This window comes from Gavialis gangeticus, unplaced genomic scaffold (genome assembly GCF_001723915.1).
Source record: "Gavialis gangeticus isolate Ggan-Ray unplaced genomic scaffold, GavGan_comp1, whole genome shotgun sequence".
NCBI classification, from domain to species: Eukaryota; Metazoa; Chordata; order Crocodylia; family Gavialidae; genus Gavialis; species Gavialis gangeticus.
This window is the reverse complement of record NW_017728997.1, coordinates 160,468-181,549: the sequence shown is the minus strand read 5'-3', so window position 1 is coordinate 181,549 and position 21,082 is coordinate 160,468. Positions and strand designations below refer to the sequence as shown.

The following is a 21,082-nucleotide window of genomic DNA, read 5'->3' as shown; positions in this document are numbered from 1 at the left end:
TCTTGCTACCCCTGACATGTGCCCAGTCTCTGGACCTTGTTTTTCTGTAGCTGTAAAAGTTTTTAAACACTTTTGCCCCAGGAGAACATCCTGCTCTACTTTCAACCCCAACATCCTGCCAGCCTAATTCAAAAATCTGCCACCCACTCCTTTAAGTCTCTAATATGCTAGTGTCCCCCTCTGGAATAAAGACACCATAAAGTATATTCAATTAAATCTTCCAGCTTCCAGCCTTTAAAACAAACAACCCTCACTGATCACATTTTTGTCTCTTTATATGAATCCCATAAAACACAGATGCCAAGATATTTCTCATCCTGCATTTGTTCCATTTCCCTGACTTCCATTGTCAGTCCAGGCTGCACTTTGGTATGAAATCAACATGACAACACAGGCTGAAGATGTGAAAGCTCCCAAAGAAGGGAATAAAATTAATAAGTGAATTTTTAGAAGTGCCAAGAGTTTCAAACCAGACTGGCAAAAGCTCTGGTGAATATATTGTAGGGACCAACCAGCTGGAGACAAGGAGATGGGAATGGGGTAAATGGGATAATAAATCTTTTCCGTCTCTAGTTTCATGATCCAATAGTATATTTGATTTTGACTTGCATTATTCATGACTGGCCTGAATAAGGCTGTCATGCTAATTTGCAACCTGCTAGATAATCTTTTATTTGTGTACTTTATATTTTTCCCTTTAAATGCTGCTACAGGCAAGGGAATCCTTAGATAATATGCCCGTTTTTCTCTTTTGTCAACAGGAAAAGATAAACTAGCAAAGCACTAGCAAACTGTCTTATAAAACTGAAATTAACTTTAATTCCTGGCTATAGTGTGGACTAAACATTACCCTCATTCCGGACACAGCCAAGGTGTTTTTCAGTCGGTATTTGCCATCCTTCTGGGGATAAGTGTACAGCAGAACATCATTCATCTATATGAAGAGAAAGACAAAATCAATAATTTGCAATATGTCTTGCAGGCCTGACCATTATTCCTTGGAGGAGGGCAGCCTGGAGCAAGCAATGACTTGATGAACTGCATGGATTGCTATGAAAGACAGGCTTGAGCCACAAAGTTCAGACCCAAATCTGCATTTCCACAAAGCTGGGGGGGAGGGATGGTGTTTGGATTTGAGGTCCTGCACATTTCTGACTGCTGCCAGTCTCTAGGGAACAGTCTACTCTTTGTTCAAGGAATGTCTCTCTTAAGGGAAATGCTACACATATTTTGAAAAGCACAGTGGCACATACACACCTTGGGTAACCCCATTAAAAGCAGCACTACTGGACCACAGCTGTACTCAGGACTGGGAGAAACAGCAGTTACTGCCACCATATAGCAGAAGTGAAACATGAGGGATTAAATGGAAGAGGCATGGAGATGGCTGTGGAAAAGCAGGGTAGAAGGCAACAAATGTTGCCATCCCCTGGTTAAGGCTGAAAGCATTAACCTCATTCAGCTGTGAGCAACCTTGCACTATTTCCCGAATGAGGCTACAAGTAATCTGCAATTAGGGCTAGGCCTTGGCACTAAAGACCCTACAGCATCAGACAGCCTTCCAGTCTCAGGGGTCCTTAGGGAAGAAGAGAGTTCAGAGTGGAGATAGTTGCCATGTTCTTGGGGAGTGTGCCCGAATCCGGACTTGATGCCTATGAGTATGCATGGGCACAGGAGCAACCTACTGAGAGGTAAATGAGGGCAGGGGTTTACAATGTGCCAGCGGCTCTACAATAGCTGCCCTTGTGTCTGCTTGCACCCTGCAGTAGGTGGAAGCTAACTCATAGTAGTTTATCTACTCCCTGCAAAGAGGGCTTTGGAGGACTATCCTCAGTAGACTGGTTCCTTGTGCTGCACCAAAGGGCTGAGAAACCTCTGCTCCATTTTGTGAAAAAAATCCATCCGCTACCTAAAATCTTGTTTTTATGCTCCTTTATGTAATGTATGAGTTAATAAAATAGGTTCAGACAAAATGGGACACACTAATCTCCACTGGTTTAACAGGTCTAGCTGCTAATTCTGCCTCCCTTTTGAGATCACCAAAATGTCGTTGGAACGGGACATCCCAGGGAGTTGAGTCACTACCTGCTCATTTCCTTTGCTGGGCCCTCCCTCTCCTGCTTCCACTTATGCCCTTGCCTTGAAAATGGAAAGTGAAATCCTGTGAATGTTTTCTTAGGAGGTCACTGTTCATCTTACTTGATGCGAGGGAATCGTTTCTAGTGGTTAGGAAAGGTACAGTTGGGTACATGGTAGATCATGGCACAGTCGGGACTCCTGGGGTGAAATCTTGGCCACGCTGAAGCCAAAGGCCAAACTTCCATTGGATTCATTGAGGTCAGACATTCATATTTGGGCTCTCTTCTTGATGCTACCACTAGTTTACTGTTCGATTGTTAGCAAATCACTTTTCTGATTCCCAGGATCTTTTCTCTGAAAGTGGGATGCTTTTTGGAGCTGGTTGAAATTTTTTCAACAAACAGTAAATTCATTCAGTATTAAGGAAACAAACTGAATTTGGGTGAAATTAGGTTAGCAGTTTTGACTGAAAAACACAGGGAAATAAAACCTCGGAGAACATAAATATATAAACATTCATTTTGATATAGTTTAGGTGATTTTTAATAGCATGTTTCATTTAAAATGGACCTAAATTGAAAGAAGGGTTAATAACCTGAACACTAAGCAAAATGTTTTGTGCTGGGTCAGAAGAAATATTCCTGGTTGACACAAATTCATTCTTTCTTTTTTCCCTTCTGAAAAACCCCAAAGAAATGTATTTCAGTTTGACCCAAGCTGCATTCCACCCCCCCTATTTTTTAGCTCAGTTGCCAAACCAGAATATCAACTCCAGTACATGCTTCTCAATTCTGAGGCATAATTCACCAATATTTCTACAGCTCTTTGCGTTCCATAGAGTATTATTATTATATTGAAACCGAAACCTTGAAAGAGAAGAAAAGACTCATTCTGCAGTCTCTGTTCTGCACTGGAGTATTTGTTCCTCTAAGTGCGAGACAATAGAATTTCCATACAACAAGGTAACAAATGGCTTGTCATGGAGTTTTTATGCCATTTACTTATTGCTTCATAAATTACCCTCCATGCTAACATCAATCCAATCGCAGTGTGACACATGCCCAGGACTGACCGTACAACAGTTCCCAATTTAACCAGAAACTGTGCATAGCCAATGAGAGGAATTAGTCCCGACCTCCTGGAAGGTTAAGGTGGGAAATCCTGAGCTATATCAAACTGCGCTGAGAAACGACTGGAGTACACTATTGTTTATTGTTTGCTTGATGTTACTGGATGTGTAGATCTAAGCTAGTTTTAGCTGGGACCTGACCTCAGCAGACACTTAAAAAAAAAAAAAAAAAGACAGATTTGTTTTAGTATTAGCAGCTGAAAATGGCCATTTGTGAATTTTCGCATCTGCCTGGAGATTCTGCCAGGGGAGAGAACATGGCCAGAGAGCTGGTTGAATGCAGACCTCAAGTTTTCGAGAGATTACTGGATTAGAAAAAGAAGCAGTTCACACTGCCGCATGCTTCAGGGTCATTCCAAACCACAGAAAAAGGCAGTTAATGAAGGGCACTTAAGCAAAGAATATTAGCTCATAAAAGACATTATCAGGGCTTCCCCAGCATGCATAACTATGCCTCTTTGGCCACAAGCCCTGTTGATTTTATATATAAAAATTATTAAAAAAACCCCATCACACTTTGGTTGCTGTTGGTTAATGCAAACACCACCAGCATGCCTGCGGTTATCATGGGAGCCTGGGTTAGTATCCCAAGATTTTATTAAACACTAACTATGGTTTTATTTTCTAATTGCCCCACTGAAGTTTTGCTACTGCTTCTATTTTATATTGAGGAAAATATGGCTCTAATGGCTTTTAGGTCTCCCCTAGTTTTAACTTATTGCAAGCGGATTAGGATATATGTTTCCAAGCTTGACAGGTGGCAGACCTATACATCGAAAGGCCTCTGGGTCTGCACTATCAGCTGCTTTCCATGTGAGGGTCTACTCTGAAGAACTGAGTGATGGGTAATGGGACAGTAGTGGTGTTAGCCAGCATTCAGTGGGTGCCCACCAGCCACGTTTTGATGGCAGCATTGCCCCAGTTGTGCTCTGTGACACCACTGAAGTTGCACAGCCCCCAGGGTATCTATCCCATAACTCCTCTGCACAGCTTCCTGAAGCAGTGGCTTCTAGGAAAGAACGAAAGACATCCTGGTGTCCTTTAGGAATCCCAGGGTAACTGCGGTAGAAGAGGATACACTGCCACGATGTCTGGAGAAACTCCTAGAAATCCAAAGGTGTTGACTCCATTTCCAGCATATGAGTGATCACAGAGAATTTTTAAATGCCTGGGATTTCTGAACTAAACAGGGAATACCGAGGGTGAAATCAATAGTCCCATCGCACGCCTCTCAACACACACAAACCACATGCACCAAGTCCAGGAACACATTTCCTGAGACGACTAGTCTTCCAAGAACTAACTGAGCAAGGAGAAAGATGGACACTTCTACTCTAATTAGCCCAAGCAAATTCCCCTATCCCTTAGTACTAACATTTTGACACATCATTGCACAGCAGTCTTTTGCCAGAAACTTCTGCCAGATGTTTCATTGTGCTGAAAGTTTCAGAGGTTGTTCTTTAGGCCCTTGTGCTGCTCCTGTTCAAGTCTATGGTGAAACACTTATTGCTTTAATAGTGAAGGATTGTGTCTGAAGTTGTGTGTGTGTGGGGGGGTTCCCTTTCCAAATCCAGGTTTTCAGAACCCTGCTACGCTCCAGCCGTTCTGTCTGGAGCGTTAAACAAAATTTCCCAGCCTGATTGCAGCTTCCTCTGCCTCACTTCCAACACAAGCAGCCTTTGTAGAGAAATTCTTGGAAGTGTGAGATAAGAGATAGTGTCTGAGTCGAAGAGTCCTGCAGTCGGGGGGCAATTAGGGGGCCTGCCAGCTTTACCCGCCTATTCTGTGCTCTCTGCAAAGAGGCTCCAACATCCGTGTAAACAGAGACTGGACTCAGGAAACAGGCGCCCAGCGAAACACACCAAACATCCTGCCAGGAAACACCAGATTCAACAATACCATTGGCCTACACAAGACACCCAGCACCAGCAGCTTTGCAGGACACACATGCACAGCAGACACCCACTGATATATGCACATGAACACGTGCATCAAATGCCTACATATACACGCTACACATATGTCTATATAAATACCCACGGCACATTGTAGACATATGCTCATACACTCAGATGATAAATATACATACAACACAGATATGGATACAAAACACAAAAGCCAACACGACCTGGCAGAGACACATGCCATTTTAATTGCATGTTCTAACCACAACCGTTGTATGGCTTGTTTACTTGGGGACAGAGCCCTTTCTGAAACTTATCCTTCAGCATGTGCTCTAACACTGGGATTTTGCAAAACCCTCAGCCTTGTCTTAACTTTGATGGGGGCAGTTGGAGTAGGCTGCTAATTGCTGGGCTAAGACATGCCATATAATGTGGCATGTCTCAGTGCTGCAGGGTTGGGTAAACTCTCTCTCTACTAAAGACTCCTATCTGGGTGCTGCAGGTCAAGGCAGAAGTGCGTTGGCACAGAAGTACATGGGTGTGCATGTCCTGGATTTAGATAATGGGGTGTTGCCCTGATCGGTTGTTTTGGCAGACTGGCAGGGTCTTAAGACTGGTATAACAGTGGTGCTATATTTCAAGACTGAAATACAGAACAGATGCACAGTGGTCTCTTTACTAGATAAACAGGGTAAATAGGCTAGTAAACGCTAATGTGATTCATGGTGCCATTGCAGACTGCAGTGTTACTGGAAAGAGGAGGAAAATACAAAAATATTTGGGCTTTAACATAAGAATCACTCCTCCTTATTCCTGGGCTACAGCTGTAGTCTATGAAGTACTCTTCTCCTTTATTCTCTCATCTCTGCTCTCCAGCTCCTGGGGACAGAAAATTGGGTCCCAGTCCCTAAACTGAGCCCAGTGATAGATCATTGCTAACAAGTTTCAAACTGTTTCAAGAACTGAGCACATACCTCAACAAGAGGGAGAAGAGTGAGTCCAAATCCCCCTATATATTTCCATTGGTTCAGCGAAGATATACGAAGAAAGAACCCAGCCCTGTACATCTCTATTTTTAAAAACTGGCCTTTATGTCTAATGTACCAGGTACCTCACGTCTTCATACCAATCTGGCCACACCTTGCATTTCAACTAGGAAGAGGAACAAGCTGCCATTGTTCTATAGTCAGTATGTCTATTTAACACTGTGAACTGGTTCCTGCAACATTCCCAGATGCCAAAGAGATTATTATTATTTCAACCCCTGCAGTTAACGTCTGGATTTGAGCAGCTGAACCTTCCCCTGAAATCTGAAATTGTTCCTTAACTGGAAATCACTACCACAGAGCCCCTCATTTAAAGAATGAGGTACAGAAGCTGAAGTGTCTTGCCCTCATTTACAAATACGCTAGTTATTAAGTTGAGAGTAGAACTCAGGGGTCTGGACTCCCTCATCCCTTCTGTAAGTACTAGTGACTAGACAATACTGTCTAATGCCAAAGGAATAAAAATCTCAAATACTAAAAAAAATAAAAGACATTAATTTTTCTCAACCATAAGACTTAAATTAGAAATTAGGGGCACTTGTACACTTGTATGGGGCAACATCTCACTTGTTTGCGCAAGTCAACACATTTCATCTTCAGAGCTACCCGATGACCCAGCAGGCCCATTGCTCTGCCCAGCCATAGAGCCAGGGCAGCCCTCTGCAAGTTATGAAAAAGGCAACAAGACAATAAAATATCCTTACCAAGAACAAATGCCGCGGGTGCCTGTTCTTCCCGGACACTTTCATCAGCGTTCCTTCTTTAACAAACTCCTGAAGGAAGGAACAGGAGCATCAGTAACATCCCTGCGAATGTTAATCACCCTTCAGAATGAAGGGTTGTGTTACATGACTTCACTATGAGGAGATTTGAACCCGTGTGTCACTATAAGCCCATAGGTTTATGAGACGGTAAGTTTAGGTAGTATTTGGAACAGCCAATTTTATTGTGGCTCTTTATTGTGCCAGTGCTAAGTGTTGAAATCAGAATGCAGTTTGTGAGGGGCAGGGCAGTTTCAAGCTTGATAAGCTTTCCCACCATGGGCTGCATAGGTGACTGGTAGTGGGAGGACAAGGGGTGGGGACATGTGCCCCCTGACAGAGCCATCCCCCGCCAGTGACGCCACTAGCTCTTCTGCGGGTGCTTGCCAGCCCTGTCCCCGCCACCAGCACCATGGTGGCTTCTGTGGGTGCTTGCCAGCCCCATCCCTGCTGTCGATGCCACCATTGGGTTCTGCAGGTGCTCGCCAGCCCCGTCCCCACTGCCACCACTGCCGCCTGCTTCTACGGGTGCCCCCCCAGACTCAGGAGGCACCAGTCACCCATGATGAACTGTGTTTATACAAGTGGTTCTTAACCTTTTTAGACTCAATGCATCTGTCAGAAAATGCCAGCTTGCAGTTTTCTCTTGTTTTTTGCCTATAGAAAAATAATACAGCAATTCTTCAGTTGCAAAGAACTCAGAAAAGCTATAACAGGCCAGAATGTTTTAACACTATGGATTCCTGTTTGAAATCTCTGAGTTTATCTTGTGAATTATGCTTGCACACCTAACAGTGCTAACAGTGTGTGGCACTCTGTGGCACCTTAGAAAGGCTCTAAAGGGACCTCAGACTGCCACGGCACCCTGGTTAAGAATCACTGGTTTATACAGAGGTGACATTTGTAGATGGCTGGGCCAACACTCAACAGACTTCCATTAAATAACATTCATCTTCTAAAACACCCTGCAACAATGAGTATGGAAAAACAAAAACCAAGAGAAAATAGACTGCAAGAGTCCTGCAATCATAGCATCTCCACATGTAGCATATACGTTAAGATATTACCTAATCAGAGATGGTGACAATCCCAGAATGGTAGAGACAAAGCAGGCTGGAGCTGCAGTGGTGAGGTCATGACATATGTCAGGATAGTAGTGGTGTGAATATCTTGAGGGTTACACAATAATTGTATTTAAGATACAGTGGGAGTGTCTACATGAGATGCTGACTGTGCAGTAGCCTGATACTACTGTACAGTAGTGTCGCGTGGCAAAAAAACATGATGTGCCACTACTGTACAGCAGTATTAAGCTACTGCGCGAAAGCGTCCAAAAAACGGCATTTGCCAGCACTACTGCACAATAACTTGGGTTATTATGCACGTATTAGTACTTGTAGAAGGATGCTTTCAAGGGTGCTACAACAAGTACTAAATAAATGCACAGGAACAACTGTGCAGTAGTGTCTCATGTAGACATGCCCAGTGAGACTGAAGGGAGCTATAAAGCTGTAGGGCTCATGTAAGAAACATTGTGGAGCAGAGGGATACAAAGGAGCTAACCTGTATGGGCTTGAAAATGAGGAAAAACAGCTTGAATTGATGTCAGAAGCAAAACAGAGCTGGAGAAGGGATTTTAATGTGTGAAATCTGTGTCTGTGTTTGTACATGCATGTGTGATATAAACACACACACACAAATGATATAGTACACAAAAATACCTCTAGGGAATGATAAGAATAATTATGCTGAACAATCATTTTCCCTCATGTAAGGCTGCCCCCCAGCCAACAGTTTGGACCTGCCAATGTTCAAAATGTTAAACAAGGATATCTGGGGAGAAAAATAGCGACTCTGCTCAAGTATACGGTGCAGGCCGAACTCTGGGGGTAGCCAGCATGGAAACCAATCTTTACTTTGATTACAAACAGGGGCAGCCTCTACCCCTCCTAATGAGCAGGACTTGGCGTGTCCATCTGAGCACTGGCTGAGTGACAGCTTTTTACACAAACCAGGACTTTGACTCTTATCAGAGGGGCCCAGTCGACAACACCTGTAGACACCAGGGCTGAAATCTCACAATCCCCAGGCAGACAGAAAGAAAGCTGGTTGAAAACAATGTTCTTATCAGAGCTGCAGCACTCACCCTTCCTGGCTGGAGGAGGTTGCTCTGCCCCCTGACACTGTGCTCAATGTGTACCAGCTTCTGCAAGTTTTCCTGAGAGACAGAAAAAGAGAGTCGAGGAGGCTGAATGGTGATTGTTCTTTATACACGCAGACATCCCCACCCCACCAGTCATCTAAGAGATAACATTGACATTCAGCAGGTGGGTATCAAATGTAGACAAGGGGAGTTGTGTCTGATGGGATTTTAGGTCCAGAAAAACCTGCTGCAGCCTAACAATTTTGTGGAGTCTTATTTGGCTGCTTCCCCACTGAAGCCCACAGCACTTCCCTTTACCACTTCCCTTCAGGAAAGCCATCCCGAGTCCCCACCTATTTCCTATATATTAGGCTCAGTTGTAACTTCCTCCCTCCATGAAATGGGAAGCTGGAAGATGGAGGCAACATCCACCAGCCCCTCCTAACTGCAGTTGCTCAAGCTCCATGCATTGCTGTGCTTGCCTGGGTCACCAGGGTAATTGAGAATATGTCTTTTTGGTTTGTTTTAATGCTTTACAACCATTGCTGGGATTATCTGGGGTTTTACATTCAGTATTAATGGATTTGCACCCAGAGGGTCTTAAGAGGTTAATGACCAGACACTTAATGAAGCCAGATCTCCCTTTCAAATGCTCTGCAAAGATCATGGAGCTCGTTGCCAAAGGCTGATACTATTAATTGCTTACCTGACCTGAGCAACACAGAAACAATCAATGAGCATTGCACACAGTGCACAAATTTAGCCCTCAGCATGGTGTTTAAAATTAATCTAACCCAGCCTAGACTCCCATGAGAGAGCGTATCAGATGGCACATATATGGGCTGGAGAAAGGGATGTCAGTTCATTTACAACATTGGTAAAGAGCCTTTTAATATTTTTGGCTTCCTTCCTCTGGTGTGAGGTGATGCCCTGCCCAGCCCTGTTTCATTTGGCTGGCAGCTAGTGCTGTTGGCTCAGATAGCAGGGGAGCTGGATGACAGGTGCAGAGGATTCAGTTAGTGTTTCATCTGGCTAGTACCACAACACGAGGTTGAGAGTGGCTGCCCAGAAGCAGTGATGAGACATCACTGGGATGCGTGCAGGTCAGGGACCTAAAGATTAGGACTTTTCTCCCCAAGGTTGTTGCTTTGAGCAAAAGTCTCAGTTATGTGTCCAGACACCCTGTAGACGAGATCATCCTTATGGAGGTCACGGAAAACACCCCATTGTCTAACAACTCCTGTCTCAGTTTTTTGCCATAGGTTTGTTTTCCTAATCTCTTTTGATTGGCTTTGTGCTATCTCTAGGTGCAGTCTGACTCAGTGGGGTTGCATGAGTATAAATGAATCTCTCTCGTTCTTTATATTTCTCTACAGTGACTCTCCAATGCATTTTAGATTTTGTTAATTACTGAGGAGGAAGAGCTGAGCTGAAGTGGGGGCTCTCCAGCCTAGGCAGAATCAGAGAGAGGCATTCATTACACATCCTGCAGTCTAGTCTTTCAGGTTCATCAGAGTGTCCTGAAAATATTTTGGGCTGGGGCAATGTCATCACTAGGACTGGATAAGAAACAAGGGCCCCAATGTTACGCCAGTATGTAACTGACTGGTGATGTATTTTCCAGACTTCCAGATCTAGAGTCCTCTTTTCACCTACAGAGCAGGCAGTGCACACTTCTTAAGCACTGCTTTCTCAGATTGACTCAGCTCTGTTCGTTAGTGGAATCTCTATGAGTGAAAGAGGTGTTCAGCTTCCACGGTCCATTTCGTCTTTAACTTCTCTCTCGGAAGTACTAGCAAAGGTGCCAGTTATAATATTGATCATTATGATGCGGACACACATTCACAAGGAAATGGACTGAAGAGTACCAAACTCATTTATCGTGGGAGGCTGAACAGCTATCAGACCTGAATGCCTTTTTGTCTTAACTGTGTCAGGATGCAAACCGCATCTGGAGGTGAAAGATTCTGTAGTTCATTACCAACCTCCCAAATCATCTTGTATGACCTTCTCTAAAAATGCTAATCATTCTCCTTAGTCCAAGTGAAGGTGCAGAAGTTACAAGCAGCTCCACCCAATTAGTATTGCAGACATAGAAAGTCTGAAATCTGTATCTGGCTAGTTTAGCTCTGAACTACTGCTTCCATAAGGCAATGAGGTTATTATCATTTCATCTATGCAGGTGACCAAGTTCCCTGAGGAATTCACTAGCTGTTAATGGCAGCTATGATTTATAACTCATAGCATTTCAGGGCCTGTAACTTATTGTAGAGGTTAAAATGGAATACAGACTTTTCTGAGTTCAAAGTGGTGAACTCCTTTTAGAGGTATAGATGTCTCTAATGCTATGTGGTGGTGACTTACTATGTGCTTCCTGTTTGCCCATCAGTAAAATAGGAATGATATTTTCCTACTGTGAATGAATATTCAGGGTATTGGATGAATACTAATTAATATTACACAAGTGCTAATGAAAGTATTATACTATATTTGTCATTTTAAATATATTCTAATATATTATTATGGATTATTATAGTAGAACAGTACATTAATATTGATATTTGTAAAGCACCTTACAAGTCCTATATAATAGTTGTTAGGGAAAAGGTGCTAAACTATTGTTATGAAGCAAACAGCTATTGCGGTAATCCTTGGGGTTCTATAGGAAACATAGGCTGTAGCTCCTGCCAGATTTGGGAGTGTAGCTTATGAATAAGTAGCAGCCTGACTCTCTCTGCTATTTTCAAGCCTAAATTGTGGCCAAGGAATTCATCCAGGTGCCAAGTTATTAATGTCTGGACTGACTCTGAGTCTATTCTGTAATTAGTGTCAGCTGTGAGCAGCTCAGCATTGAAAAGCAGTGACCAAGAGAAGAACGGAAGAGTGTGGACAGACATGTGTGCATGGGCTAGTCTAGCAGGAATGAAGCTCCCAACTGCCAAGGGTGTTGAAATTAGCTTCTCATGAAACTTGTCTCTACACAAAAACAATTTACACAGGTGGGGAAGGAGGAAGTTTTGGTTAATCTTTCCCAAGCCGTTTGTTTCAAAAGAGCTGGGGGCCATAAAATGCAGATTTGCTCTGCTTATGTGTTCAAACTAAGTGCATGCATCAAGGTGGAATCTTGGATGAAATGGTCCCAAACCAGACACTTGAGTACTGGTCATTGCACAGTCTATCACTTCTGCAAACCCCAAAGGGTTTCCAAACACTTTAAAAAATGAAGCCCACTGCTATGTCCAATGGTGAAGGGAAGTAGAGGAAATAAAGAGCCAGTTGCATAGAAGCACAGTCCAACACATTAAAATCTGTACTTGTATTTATAAAAGAGTTTGCCTTTCTCATGCTAGCTTTGACCAAGAAAATCTCAATAAGGTTGCTTTTGTAAAAGCCTTCCCTCCATCAGTCCTGGCACAGGGAAACTCATGGAGGAGGTTACTCTTGTTGTTAGGTAATTTCCCAAGAAACAAAGGGCACGTCTATATGGTACCACGCCATCATTCAGTTCTTGCTTTAGGAAATACTCCATGACGGCACACGGTTGTTTTTAGCAGCTACGTCGCCATAGTGAAGTGCTATAGTGAGGTAGCTTGTTGCTGCGGTGACATAGCGTTGGCACCAAAATTTGTGCCCACCAACGCTACGTTGCCATAGCGATGAGCTATGTTGCCATAGCGCATTGGTACGGTGATGTAGAATCACGTGTAGACGCGCCCAAAGAGGATAATACCCTGATCTGGATTTCACTGAAAATGGGTCTCACAGTTGACACTTGACCCCAGGCAAAGTGATGTCATATTAGAGGCGCAGTTTGGGATCCAGGAATGCAGGAGGCCTGCCTGACTGCAGGCTAAGACTGCAATGAGACTGTTTTGCTCTGGTTTATTTGAAGAGAGGAAAATTCAGTTCTGACTCCTGTTCAGAGCTCAACTCACTCAAAGACGGGCAATTTGGAGCTGAGGGTTTACGGTTAGGCTGATCAACAGAATCACGTCCTGGATCTCACTTTTACACACACATGGTCTCTGGTAGGGTTATCATATTTCCATTTTCAAAAAAGAGGACACCTGTTGGGGTGGTGGTAGTATGATTGCAGGGGGGTAGTGATATGCCCATGCCCTGCTCCTGCCCCTTACTCCCAAGCCACAGCCCCTCCCAGCCCTGCTGCTGCCCCTCACTCCTGACCCATAGTACCCCACCCTCCAGACCACGCCGGTGCCCTGCGCGCAGCTCCTTGGTACTGCCTGAATCCCATGTTCCTGACCCACAGATCCCCACCTTCCCTGGTGCCTCTCACTCCCCCCAGCCCCGCCAGTACCCCTCACTCCTGACCCGCAGTCCTATGCTCCTTCCAGCCCTGCAGCATCTCCCAGTTGCCCTACCCTTGCAAGCAAGGGCACCAGCCCCAGTGCCACCGGCCAGACCACACAGCTCCCTGCTGCCCCCCTTCCCGCTTCCCCCACTGGAGGGGCAGTTGCCTCCCCCGCCTTGCTGCAGCCCCAGTATCTGGACAGCTTCCCCCAGTGCTGGCAGGCAGTGCCCCTCGCCATAGCCATCCCTCTGCACACCCTACCATACACACAGCCCCCTGGACAGTCCTCAAGTCCTGGCCTTCCAGTTCCCACCCCTCACAGACTTACCTGCATGCAGCTGCCAGGGCTGCTCCCACCACCCTGCCTGGCTGCATGCTGGCCACATGGATGTGTGTGCAGAGATGCATGTGATGCCCCCTGCCTCCAATCACCTTCCCCCCACTTCCTCCAGCCCCAAGCAGCTCTTTGCTAGGGCAAGCTGGGAAGTGCTGGGGAAAACTTCAGTGTTGAGTAGAGCAAAATCCTGGACATTTGATGATATTTTTTAAAACTACCCGGAGGACCCAAAAAGAAGACAGGTCTGGGAAAACCCGGGCATATGGTAACCCTAGTCCCTGGGGACTGCAGCACTAAACACTGGAATGCTAACTTAACTTTGGTCTTTTATATTCCTGGGACTGATCTGGCAGGACCCAGCAGAGAGAGAGCTCAATATTTGTATAGTTGAGCTGCAAACTTTGAGTCTCCCAGAATGAAAGCACTAACCATTTATTACTTATTTACACTTCAGGCATCAAAATAATACTCATATAATTATGTCCAAATCTGCTATTTTATTTATAATTTGCACTGCCTTTCAACATGCATCACAACAGACTGCAATCCAGGGATCAAGCAGAAGCATCAGAAAAAAAATAAGTGAATAGGAATTTGATCCTGAGCAGCCATCATTCTCAGCCTATAGTAGAAATATTCCTACATTCCCAAGGATGTAGTATAAAGTTGCTCTGAGATCTTCATGTGATGATGATATATGTGTTATGTTGACACAGAGTATGCTTCAGTAATGGAAAAGTGGTATTACAACTTGTTTGTCTGGGGACAAAGAAAATCAGAATCCAACCCTTTCAAAAACCCAAGGTAATAAGACAAGGTTTTAAAATCTTTCTGCAGAGTGGGGCAGATTCGCTTTTTATTGTAAAAAAATTGTAAGAATGCATCCTACCTACAATCTGCAGTGCTTTGCCTATGTAGATCTAGACTGTGCTGTGGTCTTTGAGGTCACTAACTTTATGGTTATAATAATGTAATGCTTTCAGCATCACTGAGTGAGAAATAATGCCTACTTTTATAACCACTGCTATTTCCCTCCACTGTTGCTCTTCTTTTCCTCACCCTTTCTCTCTCCTTTCTTTGTCTTTCTGTCTCTTCACCCTCCTGTCACTTCGCATATCCCTCCCTACTATAACTACCAGTTCCTCTCTAGAGGGTTCACTCCCATCCCTTGCCCCATCCTAAACTTACATTGTTTCATGCCTTCTGCAGATTCACGAAAACATTGCTTTTTTTATTTCACTTGGTTTGTGTTCAGTAGGCATGTCTACACTTTCATTAATGTGCTTTTCCTAATGCACATTAAATGTAGTACCTCTAATGTGAGGTACTAAATAAATGTTCGTTAGGCTGCCCTAATGCACAGTAGTGAAAGCACATGCTTTTTTAGTGACACTTAATGCACAGTAGCCTATTTTTACTGTGTATTAGCATATTAGCATGGTTTTTGACATGATGCTTCAATGCGTGGTAAAATAGGCTACTGTGCATTAAAACACTGTTTCTCAACCTGTGGGTCATGACCCAAAAGTTGGTCGGAAGAATATGTGAAAGGGTCACAAACAAACTTTAAAAATGGGTTCTCCTTTAAAGAAGAAAAACACGGGAAACTGTGGCTTTTCCGTTGCAGGCTGGCAGAGTTCCAGGCTGCAAGGGGCTGCTTGGAGCCCCCTTGCCCCCCACACCCACCTCCTGCCTTGCACACTGTGGGGCTGGGGCCTGGAGGCAGTAGGGTGGGAGCGAGGGGCACTGGGTTGGGGCTGGTCATTGATGTTTACAAATGGGTCCTGGTACAAAAAAGTTGAGAACGGCTGCATTAAAACACACATGTAGATGCGCCCAGAATGTAGCAACCCTTAGCAACTCCGAGGCATATAAAAGAGACCATCTTTTAAATTAAGACTCAGATTCTGCAGAATTAGAGTACGACTCCAAGTGCATAAAACTACATTGAACTTTGCAATGTCCAGACTCTGAACTCTGCAGATGGAAGCTACCCCTAGTACAGACTATCAGGGAAAACCAAAGCTCTCAGCCAAGTCCATCACGGCATGAAGGGAGAAACTTGGTAACTGAGCATATGCCAAAGTATTTTGGGCTCGGTACTGCTCCAGTTGAACTCTACAGAGGTTTTCCTATTGGCTTCACAGGAGGCAGGACCAATACAACTCATAAAACAGGTGTCTTCTTATTCAGTCAAGGAAATGGTTTTAAATCTACAAATGTGTACTGGAGCAAGGACTACTCTGTCTCTGTCTCTGTCTCTGAAGGGTGTGGCTCTGACATTGGTGCAACAGGGCAACTTGTGAATCCCACCTGTGCTTAGGGCCTTGGCAGACATATCAGAGACATATCTTTTAAACCAGAGTGCCTGAGATTTCCAGATGTGAGCAAAAGTTGATATTCTTGGCTCCCAGTTTTCTTGTGCTGTAACATCTGCTTCTACTTTTTTCTCTGAACAAAGCCTGGAGGTTTTCTTTTTAAAAGGTGAAAGACAGTCTGGAGTTTGAGAACCTGCCTCTCTCTCTCTCACTCCTCACATGCACTCACATCTCAAGTTGTAGCAAAGAAAACTAGGAATGTATTATCTATTGTGATCTACACTGGGTGACTAGCTCTGCCATACTGAACACTTGGGCTTTGGGACTTCATCAAGGACTCTCATTCCTCATCTGGGCAGGGATGTAAAGGGAATGTGGAGAACTTGCTAGGTCAGCAGAGGCTGAGGTGTTGCTCAGCAAGGCTCATGGTTGTGGATTGCATGCCTCATGGATCTAGGCCAGTCATTTCTTCTCTTTTAAAGCAGAAGGTCTCTGTGAAGATTTTCTTCTGTGCTTTAATTCATATCATGATCCTCTTCTCTTTCATACCCATCCCTGGATGAGGGGTCTACTTTGTTTGTTTTTTGGATCATGCACCTATGATGTCTGAGTGACTGCCCTTTTCGTTATTATTTCACCTGTTGAAGTGAAAGTTAAGAAGTGACTTGATCACAGTGTACGATTACCTATATATAATGTCTCCAGTATCTCTCAATGCTCGACACTGATGTCAGCAAACTTCAAAGAGGAAATAACATGTAAACATTCTAAATGGTTGACACAATTTCCCAAGAGATGTGACGCATTCCCTGTTGGTTTCATAGATTCATAGATTGTTAGGGGCCGGAAGGGACCTTGCAAAATGATCAGGTCCAGTGCCCCTGCACTAAGCAAGAAAGACAACTGGGGTCAAGTGACCCCAGTGAGGGGACTGTCCAGTCTCCTCTTGGAGATCTCCAGGGTAGGTGATTGCATCACCTCTGGAGGGAGCTTATTCCACAGTCTGGACACCCTGACTGTGAAGAAGTTTTGCCTAGTGTTAAGCCTGAAATGGTCTTCCAGGAGTTTGTGGCGATTACTCCTGGTTTTCTCCAAGGGTGCCCTGGTGACCAGTTGCTCTCTGAACCCTTGGTGTATTCCCCTGACATAGTGGTAAGCTGCTACCAAGTCCCTTCTCAGCTTTCTCTTTTTTAGACTGAAGAGACCCAAGTCCCTCAGCCTTTCCTTGTATGGCTTCCCTTGCAAGTCTGTGATCATACAAGTGACTCTTCTCTGGACTGTCTCAAGCTTTTCCTCATCCTTGTTGAAGTGTGCCACCCAGAACTGGACGCAGTACTCCAGCTGCGGTCTCACCAATGCTGAGTAAAGTGAAAGAATCACTTCCTTGGTTTTGCTTGAGATGTGCTGTTGATGCATGCCAGAGTATTATTTGCGCTGCTGGCTACAGCATCACACTGATGGCTCATATTCATACTATGCTCTATTCTTACCCCTTTCAAGTAATAGGTCCCTTTCAGTCATGGCACTAGCCAGTTTGGTGCCACTGAGACTGTAAGTAAGTTGGGGATTGTTCATCCCCAGATGGAGCACTTTACACTTTTCAATGCCGAACTTCATCTGGTTCTGATCCACCCAACTTGCCAGCCTGTCTAGGTCTGCCTGTATCTGCAGTCTATTTTCAAGTGTGACCACACTCCCCCATAACTTGTTGTTATCCATGAACTTGGCCAGTGAGCTCTTCACCCCACATCCAAATCTTTGATAAAGATGTTGAAAAGCACTGGACCAAGCACGGACACAAGGGACACCACTGGCCACTTCTTGCCAGGACGACACTTCTTGGGGGACTTCATTAGAAGTCTCTGGGGCCTACCCCACAGCCAGCTTCCTACCCACCTAACTGTCAAGCAGTTAAGCCCGCAATCCTCCAGTTTTCCCATGAGAACATCATGGGATACCAGATCAAAGGCCTTTTGCAAGTCTAAGTATACAATGTTGAATTCCTCTCTCTTATCCAGGTGGCTAGTTACCTGGCCATAGAAGGAGATGAGATTGGTAAAACAAGACCTGCCCATAATGAAGCCAGGCTGGCTGTTGTTCAGAATCCTACCTTCTGCAAGTGTATCATACATAGACTCCTTGATGAATTTTTCCAGGATTTTCCCTGAGACAGAAGTTAGGCTAATTGGCGTATAATTGCCCAGGTCCTCTCTCCTCTCCTTCTTGAAGATGAGCACAACATTGGCCCTCTTCCAGTCTTCAGGAACCTCCTCCGAATGCCATGAGTTTTGGAAGAGTTTTGCCAGAGGTCCCGCAATGACTTCGGCCAGCTCCTTCAACACTCTTGGATGAAGTTCATCTGGTCCTGCTGACTTATGTCTAACTTTTCTAATTGGTCACACACCAGCTCAATGTCAACAGTAGGAAGGTGGTCATTCCCACCATGCCCATTCTGAACCTTCTCTAGTATGATTTTCCCCTTACTCCGGTGAAATGCCAAAGCAAAATAGTCATTCAGGAGTTTAAGTCTTGACATTAAGATTAAATGCCTTGCTAAAAGAAATGCTTCAGTTCAGCCATTGCTTATTAGATGAAATGCAGGGATTGCTAAATAAAATTCTATGGCTTGCATAATGCAGAAGGTCACAACAGATTTTCACGATACTCACTTCTGGCCTTAAAATCTATTAGTTTTTTATATTAATTATTGCTATTATATTTGAATGATCAGTGTAGTGACCTCAATAGAAGAAGATTTTCAAATAGTACTGTTAATAATTTATGCTCAGTTATGATGGGGTTGCCAAGGCAATGTTTCAAGACACTGTGGAAAACTGTGTGGTGCTTACTTTGGGTTAAATTTTACACCTCATGCTTCAGCTCAAGTCAACAGGACTTGTGCAGATGTATCAAGGGAATGGGTACATAAACCAGTTACAAGATAAACAGGGGTGGGAATTTCCATAGCATCAGTAGTTACGTGGCAACTGTCCATATGTTTGCCCTTATCCCACGGTAAATGATAGCTAAATCATGGTGATAAATGAAAGTTAAATGAGGGTGGAGCTTTTTATTGAAGGATCTTGCACTCTGGGATAATTCATGTGCCTGTGTTCCGCAGATAGAAACTAGACCCAGATAGAAATATATAAGATAAAAAATGATGTCTGTAATAAGGTATAGAGAGAGACTCAGCAGCTCTGATTGTTATATCACACTAGTGTAAGACACAAGGAACTCCTAATTCCCAGTTACCAATATATCCAGTGGAATTGGTTCCATTAGTACAGAACCAGTATATGTGAGATCAAAATCCAGCCAAGTGCTTTTTTGTATTCTGCACTCCAAACTGCTTCTTACCAACATCCATGGCACAGTGCCTATTGACTTAAATGGAAACAGGATTGTGCTCTTGTGAGCAAATTGCTAGAAGACCTATTTGCAGACCATCTCCCTAATGTCCTGTAGCTCTGATCTCATGCCAGAGGAGGTCAGTTTCTAACACTGACCTCAGTGGAAGCTGCAGGGTGTTTGGCACTTCTGAAGACCACAGAATGCATTTAGGTGCCTAAATATGGATTTAGATGCCAACTAAGCTCCTATAATTGACAATTATGATCTCACTTACATATGAGGATTGGCATGTAATCAGGAATAACTTCTCTGAAGTCAATGAAATCATACAATAGTGAAGGTCCTATCCGAGTGCAAAACCATGGATGCTGATATCTTTGGGAGCAGGATCAGGCCTGTATTCATACCTGAATATATCCCAGTAGCAGCAAGAATGGCAGAATTCCACCCCTTAATTCCTCCTGTGTACAATTTTAGCAACCCCAAGGCTAAAAAGGACAAGGACATTCAACTGAACTCTGCAGTGACTTACCATCTTCTCCAAGGAGCTAAAGTCAAACAATGTACTTGATATTTACATAATTATAAATAAGAACAGAATTTAATTCCTTGAACCTAGCTGTGGAGAACACTAGGCAACACGTGCCTTTGGCTAGAGGACCTGAGGCCCTGGACCACTACCATGAGGTTATACTCAACAGCAAACTTGCAGAAAAGATCATCATATAACTAGACCCCAGAGGACTCACCCCTTGCTGCATCCTGTCGTTGGCTCGGTCTGTAATTTCAGAGACAATGAGTAAGGCAGCTGTAAGGGGAAGCACAACAGAAAAACAGAAAGCACGTGAGCAATTAGGATAAATAACTTAAATCACATTTATTCATAAATGTCATCCTTTAAAGAAATACACTGATAAAGCTGCACTCACATCTTCAGGGAGAAGCAGCCTTTCATAGCTAGGATCCAAGCCTGTCTTATTCGCTTTTCCAACTTGATCCCCTCCTTCCTTTATTCATCCTCCTCACAGTTATAGTGTTATGACCTATGCCCTGACCAAGAAAACTCATGGAGCCACCTTTAAGTGCTTCAGAACTTCATGTAATCATCTTGCAACAGGTCTTCTGGTCACAATTTTTGATAGTTTAGTTTATGCCCAGATGTCAAGTGCTTTCAATCCTGTGCCCCATTTGTCTCTCAACTGCATACAGTATAAATCTGAAATAACCCAATTCTGAAATCAGAATTTCTTTAATACACTATGGTCCTTGCCTGTATGTGGCCTGATTGGCTCCCACTGAGGTCAGAACAAAAGAAGTCCTTTTTTAAATACATAGGGGGCAAAAAGAAGGTACCGGGTAACGTGGGGCCCCTGCAAGACACGCTAGGAAATTTGGTCGTCACACCAGATGACAAAGCTAACCTATTTAACAACTTCTTTGCCTCCATTTTCCTGAGCAGGGACCAGATCAGCACCCCCAATGAGCCCCCCTCAGGCCCCAGGGGAGGCGCACCCAGGCCAAGGGTCAGGGAGGATCTAGTCAGGGAACTCCTGGAGGGACTGCATGTATTCAAGTCAGCTGGTCCGGACGATCTCCACCCCCGAGCGCTGAGGGAATTAGCTGCGGTCATTGCGGGACTCCTGGCACGGCTGTACGAGCACTCGTGGTGCTCTGGTGTGGTGCCAGAGGACTGGAAGAG

The 21,082-nt window shown here is 44.2% G+C and overlaps 1 protein-coding gene across 1 annotated transcript in view; it reads right to left on the bottom strand.

Moving 5' to 3' along the window:
* FGD5 (FYVE, RhoGEF and PH domain containing 5) overlaps positions 1-21,082 on the bottom strand; it is a 162,219-nt gene that overhangs the window by 19,044 nt on the left and 122,093 nt on the right. The window contains exons 9-12 of the mRNA XM_019504639.1: positions 20,133-20,191; positions 9,066-9,137; positions 6,863-6,931; positions 851-934 (exon numbers count right to left, since the gene is read on the bottom strand). Coding sequence (XP_019360184.1) covers positions 851-934; positions 6,863-6,931; positions 9,066-9,137; positions 20,133-20,191 — 284 coding nt within the window. The remainder of the gene's footprint in view (positions 1-850; positions 935-6,862; positions 6,932-9,065; positions 9,138-20,132; positions 20,192-21,082) is intronic.